This window comes from Panthera pardus, unplaced genomic scaffold (genome assembly GCF_024362965.1).
Source record: "Panthera pardus isolate Hobbes unplaced genomic scaffold, ASM2436296v1 HiC_scaffold_6, whole genome shotgun sequence".
Taxonomy (NCBI): domain Eukaryota; kingdom Metazoa; phylum Chordata; class Mammalia; order Carnivora; family Felidae; genus Panthera; species Panthera pardus.
This window is the reverse complement of record NW_026526991.1, coordinates 24,814,333-24,821,990: the sequence shown is the minus strand read 5'-3', so window position 1 is coordinate 24,821,990 and position 7,658 is coordinate 24,814,333. Positions and strand designations below refer to the sequence as shown.

At 40.8% G+C, this 7,658-nt stretch overlaps 1 protein-coding gene across 2 annotated transcripts in view; it reads right to left on the bottom strand.

The window, feature by feature from the left end:
- Window positions 1–5,842: 5,842 nt before the first annotated feature.
- LTA4H (leukotriene A4 hydrolase) overlaps window positions 5,843–7,658 on the bottom strand; it is a 34,420-nt gene continuing 32,604 nt past the window's right edge. Inside the window, exons 18-19 of one of the 2 annotated variants that reach the window (XM_019446493.2) lie at window positions 6,839–6,943; window positions 5,843–6,122 (exon numbers count right to left, since the gene is read on the bottom strand). In XM_019446493.2, the coding sequence (XP_019302038.1) occupies window positions 6,005–6,122; window positions 6,839–6,943 (223 nt within the window). In that variant the 3' untranslated portion in view covers window positions 5,843–6,004. The remainder of the gene's footprint in view (window positions 6,123–6,838; window positions 6,944–7,658) is intronic. The other variant, XM_019446495.2, reaches the window with a different exon arrangement.

The window sequence follows — 7,658 nt, the reverse complement described above, 5'->3', positions numbered from 1 at the left end:
GATCAAATCCTGGCTTCGCCATTTGCTAGCAATGTGACCTCTGGGCAAGTTACTTGACTTTTTCACGGCCTCAGTTTCTTCATCTCTGAGCTGGGGACAATGATTGTACCTATTTCAAAGGGCTTTATGGAGGATTAAATGAGCTCATATATGTAAAGCCCTTAGCTCAGCACATGGTAAATTGGAAACGTTACAGAAGTGTGTGTAATCACTATTATTTGGACTCTAATGCTCTGTATACCTATATTAGCTTCTAAATGTTCTTGCAGCTTGGTACATGGATATCCCTAATCCAATTAAGCATCTTCAACACAGTTAACTGCTCTCTGCACCTAATTCATTACCAGTGGATTAAGGAACTCCGAAGAGAATGAAAAAGGAATCAAAGAAATGTGGGCACTGTTTTAACTAAGCAGCATTTTAGTAATAAGCCAGTTTCTAGAGGTTTGATTATTGCAACAGAAAGATCCTGAAGCCTGTTTCCACTAAAACAGATTTGTGCTGGGAATAGAGACATAGTAGTTCATGGAAAACACCAACACCCCAAATCTCTCTTTCCTCCACAGCTTCCTGGGAAATGTACAAAGAAAGAGCTACTGCTCCTTGAGTGTTATTGAAACTTGCACTTTAGCCATCCACATCCCTGCAATTTGTCACCACCTGAATTTATTTTATTTTATTTTATTTTATTTTTTATTTAATTTACATCCAAGTTAGTTAGCATTTAGTGCAACAATGATTTTAGGGGTAGATTCCTTAATGCTCCTTACCCATTTAGCCCATCCCCCCTCCCACAACTCCCCCCAGCAACCCTCTGTTTGTTCTCCATATTTAAGAGTCTCTTATGTTTTGTCCCCCTCCCTGTTTTTATATTATTTTTACTTCCCTTCCCTTGTGTTCAACGGTTCTGTGTCTTAAAATCCTCATATGAGTGAAGTCATATGATTTTTGTCCCTCTCTGAGTGACTAATTTTGGTTAGCATAATACCCTCCAGTTCTATCCACATAGTTGCAAATGGCAAGGTTTCATTCTTTTTGATCGCTGAGTAATACTCCATTGTGTGTGTGTGTGTGTGTGTGTGTGTGTGTGTGTGTGTGTATACCACATCTTCTTTATCCATTCATCCATCGATGGATCTATGGACATTGGGCTCTTTCCATACCTTGGCTATTATTGATAGTGCTGCTATAAACATGGGGGGTGCATGTGCCCCTTCGAAACAGCATACCTATATCTCTTGGATAAATACCTAGTAGTGCAATTGCTGGGTCATAGGGTAGTTCTATTTTTGATTTTTTGAGGAACCCCCATACTGTTTTCCAGAGTGGCTGAAGCAGTTTGCATTCCCACCAGCAGTGCAAAAGAGATCCTCTTTCTCTGCATCCTCACCAACATCTCTTGTTGCCTGAGTTGATTTTAGCCCTTCTGACAGGTGTGAGGTGGTATCTCATTGTGGTTTTGATTTGTATTTCCCTGGTGATGAGTGATGTGGGGCATTTTTTCTTGTGTCAGCTGGCCATCTGGATGTCTTCTTTGGAGAAGTGTCTATTCATGTCTTTTGCCCATTTCTTCCCTGGATTATTTGTTTTTTGGGTGTTGAGTTTGATAAGTTCTTTACAGATTTTGGATACTAACCCTTTATCTGATGTGTCATTTGCAAATATCTTCTCCCATTCCATCGGTTGCCTTTTTGTTTTGCTGATTGCTTCCTTCACTGTGCAGAAGCTTTTTATTTTGGTGAGGTCCCAATAGTTCATTTTTGCTTTTGTTTCCCTTGCCTCTGGAGACGTGTTGAGTAAGAAGTTGCTGCAGCCAAGATCAGAGAGGTTTTTGCCTGCTTTCTCCTCGAGGATTTTGATGGCCTCCCGTCTTACATGTAGGTCTTTCATCCATTTTGAGTTTATTTTTGTGTATGGTGTAAGAAACTGGTCCAGGTTCATTCTTCTGCATATCGCTGTCCAGTTTTCCCAGCACCACTTGCTGAAGAGACTGTCTTTATTCCATCGGATATTCTTTCCTGCTTTGTCAAAGATTAGTTGGCCATACGTTTGTAGGTCCATTTCTGGGTTCTCTATTCTGTTCCTCTGATCTAGGTGTCTGTTTTTGTGCCAGTACCATACTGTCTTGATGATTACAGCTTTGTAGTGTAGCTTCAAGTCTGGATTGTGATGCCTCCTGCTTTGGTTTTCTTTTTCAAGATTGCTTTGGCTATTCAGGGTCTTTTCTGGTTCTATACAAATTTTAGGATTGTTTGTTCTAGCTCTGTGAAGAATGCTGGTGTTATTTTGATAGGGATTGTATTGCATATGTAGATTGCTTTGGGTAGTATTGACATTTTAACAATATTTGTTCTTCCTATCCAGGAGCATGGAATCTTTTTCCATTTTTTTGTGTCTTCTTCCATTTCTTTCATAAGCTTTCTATAGTTCTCAGTGTATAGATTTTTCTCCTCTTTGGTTAGATTTATTCCTAGGTATTTTATGGTTTTTGGTGCAATTGTAAATGGGATCAATTCCTTGATTTCTCTTTCTGTCACTTCACTGTTGGTGTATAGGAATGCAACCGATTTCTGTGCATTGATTTTATATCCTGCAGCTTTGCTGAATTCATGAATCAATTCTAGCAGTGTTTTGGTGGAATCTCTTGGGTTTTCCATATACAGTATCATGTCATCTGCGAAGAGTGAAAGTTTGACCTCCTCATGGCCAATTTGGATGCCTTTTATTTCTTTGTGTTGTCTGATTGCTGAGACCAAGACTTCCAATACTATGTTGAATAACAGTGGAGAGAGTGGACATCCCTGTCTTGTTCCTGACCTTAGGGAGAAAGCTCTCAGTTTTTCCCCATTGAGGATGATATTAGCATTGGGTCTTTTGTACATGGCTTTTATGATCTTGAGGTATGATCTTTCTATCCCTACTTTCTTGAGGGTTTTTACCAAGAAAAGATGTTGTATTTTGTCAAATGCTTTCTCTGCATCTATTGAGAGGATCATATGGTTCTTGTTGTCACCATCTGAATTTGATGCACATAAGAAATCTTAAATTCCAGTACCCTGTCTTCTGACCATGCCCCTTTAGCCTTCCAGCTCCCCCCCTTACTTTAGTCATCTTTGCCCTTGGACCTGACCTCTGGTTGGCTCCTCCTTTCCTCCATTTCCCACCAGCTTCCTCATTTTCTTTCCTAGGAAGCTGGTGTCCTGGTTGCTCACCTGGGCCACTCTTTCTTCAGCACTTTGAAATCCCTTTATCACCCTAAACCTATGCCTTCCCTGAGTTAAATTCACCCCCTGGGTCATCATAACAAACTGCTATCTGTGTTCACCCTGGTGGAAGGCTCTGCTATAGAAAGTTCTGTGATGATGTACATCATGGCACTGTCATTCTACTTGCCCCTCCCCCTCAGCAGGTTTCTAAAACATTCACCCACTTCTCAACATCCATCTCCTCTAGTTTTCAGAGGAAGACCTTACCTTTTACGTCTCTGAGAAAACTGAGGCCCTTAGAGGTGAAACACCTAACCTTCTACCCTCCTCCATTCACTCAGCCAACAAATATTTTTGAATACCTGTTCTATCCCAAGCAAAATGCCAGGTGCTGGGAATGAAATAAGGGACATTCTCTGGCTTCATGGTGCTACTCTGGTGATGGATGTACTTACAAAGAAGACTACCAAGAAGTCCAGCCATCCACTGTGTGGTGAGAAAACACAAACCACTTGGGCACTCCAGTTGCCAGGCTCAGCTGAGCCCAGCTTGTGACTAATCCTGAGTCAGACTTCAGACATGTGAGGGAGGAAGCATCTGGATGATACCACCCAACGAATTGAGTTACCCCCAGCCATTTGGAGATTTCAACCCCTGCCCTAGACAACATGGAGCAGAGTCAAGCTATTTTCACTTCCCAATGACCTTTGGGTCATTTTTTATCCATCTGGAACACATTTCCAACTTTCTTTGCTAAGTTAGATATTTCTTATCCCTGAAGACTCACTATAGGCCTTCTCTTCCCCAGGAAGCATCTCCTAAACCCTTTGGATGGGTTAAGCGGCCTTTCCCCGGGTTGCTTTAGCATATCTCTTCTTTAGCAGTGTATAGAAATTATCTTTGTTCACCCAGAAATTATGTGTATATCCAGCCTAGCACAAATATATTCAACATATGCTTATTAGCTGAAGTGTGTAAATGTGGACTCCACTGAGCTCTGGCCCAGGTAAAGCTGTGATGTTTGTCTCTAGCGCCCTCTACCTTCTTCATCTCATCCTTCACCACCACCCTTCAATTGAAGTGTCCCTTGTCCCAATTCCCTTCCAGGTTCGTTCATCAATGGTAACTGAAACGTGACCTTAACTTAGAGTGTGGGAAAGCTTACGGGGCAGGAGAAGGCTTCAAAAGCATCATTTGGGTCCATAGATTTGCTAAAGTCTAATCATTCAGAACCTGATTATATACCAGGGATGTGAGCTGAACTCTGTCCTATGGACTTTCTGGTACGGAAGACACATTAAAGCAGAGCCTTGAGAAACAGAATCACTGCGGTGTAGATGTGTCCAGAAGCAGGGAACTGCTAGAGAGAGAGAGTAGGGAGAATCTCAGGATTATTTCTGTATATTTAATGATACACCTCCACCCACATTTATACTCTGAGACATCACTCCTCTTGCTAAAGTTTATCTGGCCATGGGTGGACCCAAACTGGGTCAGAGTCTCACCTCTCGGAATTTGAAATTGAGACAGTCTTTCCATGTGACAAGAACTATTTTACAACAGCAAAGCTGGAGGGTAGCCAGACTCTACAGTTTGGAGGAGAGAAGCAGAAATGAGAGACAAGAAAGAGTATTGCTTGCTTGGCAATTCTGGGTGTCAGTGCCCTTCTGTTTGTCCACAGGTTCTGACAACCTGCCCCTGCCCTGTATCCTTAAAATAATCCTCCTTTTCCTTTTCTGACTTCTAGTCATGAGTCGTTGTCACTTACAATCAAAGAATTCTAATACAACTGTGGTTCCCAAACTGTGTGCTGAGGCGCCCCAGGGTACATTACACTCATGGGATGCTTTGTTACATTTGGTTCAAGTCGTATCATTTTCAGTGTGTATTATATGTACAGTATATACTATAATTGTATTCTTTCTATGGGCTTTGTGCTCTACAAGGATGAAGAATGTTTGGTGACCACTAAGGAAAGGAGTAAGGTTGAACAGACAGGAGAGACTCTGAAAGGCTGATGGGAAATACTGGTGTTCGGAGTGGTCATTTGACCCTGACAGGACAGCAGGACATGTCCAGTGGATCAGCAGGTGGATGCAGGGTGGGGGGAACAATGCTCCCCATAGAGTTTATACAGTTTGGAAAGGGCATTTATACTATGTTCACTGGGCGGGTGGGGGAGCAAATCCAACTGAGTGTTCATGTTATTTAAAAAGCAAAACCTGGGGTGCTAGGGTGGCTCAGTGGGTTAAGCATCGAACTCTTGATTTCAGCTCAGGTCATTATCTCACGGTTCGTGAGTTCAAGCCCTGCATCGGGCTCTGTGCTGAGCGTGCAGAGCTTGCTTGGGATTCTCTCTTTCTCTCTCTGCCCCTCCCCCATTTGCCCTTGCTCTCCCTCAAAATAAACAAACTTAAAAAAATAAAACCTTTAAAGAGCAAAACCCTAATCATGTTGAATGGTGTGTAGCAGCTTCATATTAAGGAACTTAAAATGTCATGTAAATAATATGTTGACACTTTTGGTGATCGTGCTGGGGAAAATAAATATGTAATTACAAATTTTACATTTATAAATTAAAAGACCAAACTTTGTTAAAATGCACTTTACAAAGAACATGCCACTGGCAGGGAGGAAAAAAAAAGGTAGCTCAGCTTTATTTATGAAAATCACCGACAAGATAATAAAAACCGAAAACAAAAACAACATTTTAGTTACAATGTGAGCTGAAGTTTTTCCATTTCTTTGTGACTGCAGTTTAAAAAAGAAAAATGTCTGAAATCATCATTGGTAGGTACTCAATCCACTTTTAAATCTTTCCCCACCAGCATGGCCGTCACGGGGTGCATGCTAGCTCTGTGCTCCTGGTAGGTACGGACGGCTTGATCGTGGTATTTGTCAAAGGCAGCAAGGTCTCTGTGGGAGCGGGAAAAAAGCAAGAAAGTTGGATAATGACTTATTACTTTGGCAAGTAATGTTTTATGTGGCAGGTATAATTTTATTATTGTGAAATTAATGAAAAGATTAATTATGACTGTCTATGTCATGGTTATATATTTTTCAGAATTCCTGCCAAACCCACAGTCAAAATAACTTCATTAAGGTATTCTTAAATTCTAGCTTTTAGCCAAGATACAACTTTTCCCCTCTACCGCGCATTGCTTTATTATATGTCAAGCAACCTATTCTTCCACTTCATTGGGACATTTGAATCAAAAAGGTTTGGCTTTATCTGTTCATTTCTTATTGCATTTGAATTAACTTCAGACTCTTTCTCTTGTCCATGCCTATCCACGCCTACCCACCAATTATCTCCTACTTGCTTTTAAAGACCGTTTGGTGCACATAAGATTGCTTTCTATTTACTTCCTTTTCACCAGTGTCTAAGCCTATCTGGTCCATAATAGGTAATTGATATATAATGTTTCTAAAACAGCTAATCCAATTACCTCAAATTCTAAATATTTTAGAAGTGTTCATTCCTATTCCAAAATTATACCTGTAATCTTTAACAAATTTAAAAATTATTTTTAGATGGAATTTTGCAAAGTATTTTAACAACAGGAAAAACTTAAGATTGTTCTTCCCCATTCCTGATCTAAATTCAAAGCACCATTTGAGTGGGTTCTTACTTGAATAAGGGCCGCGTAAATTTCATTCGTCCTTGCTCAGTTGCCATTTTTAGAGCCAAAGGAACTGCTTCCTCCCATTTCGATTGAATGCAGAGCCGTAACCATCTGAAAGGAAGATTTTTAGGGGGCGTGGGGTAGGAAATGAGGAGGAAGGGGCGGGATATACAGTCACATCTGAAGATTACTTTCATAGTGATAAGTAATCCCATTATAATTCTACTGCACACCTCTTTATATTATGTCTTTATTCTGAGAATCTCAAATCCTACTTTTTTTTCAAATCCTTTTATATACAATTCAACAACTGGAGAAGAGAAGGAAGAGGAGTTTGTTCTTGACAAAGACCAGACATTTTAAAAGGCTAGCTTACGTTGGTGTTCATGTACCTTATCTGTGCAGTTTCTAAAGGAAATTAAACTTTGGTTTAAGACTCACACTACAAATCAGAATTAAGAAAGATTAGCCACATAACAGAATCAGAGATTTCTTTTTAAAAAAAAAAAATTTTTTTTTTAACGTTTATTTATTTTTGAGACAGAGAGAGACAGAGCATGAACGGGGGAGGGGCAGAGAGAGAGGGAGACACAGAATCGGAAACAGGCTCCAGGCTCTGAGCCATCAGCCCGGAGCCTGACGCGGGGCTCGAACTCACAGACCGCGAGATCGTGACCCGAGCCGAAGTCGGACGCCCAACAGACTGAGCCACTCAGGCGCCCCCAGAATCAGAGATTTCTAACTATTCCCTTATCAGAGTCAATTTGGCTAGTTGTGGAAGAACTATTTACCTCTGGATTCCTAATTCTCCTTTTTGTTTTAAGGT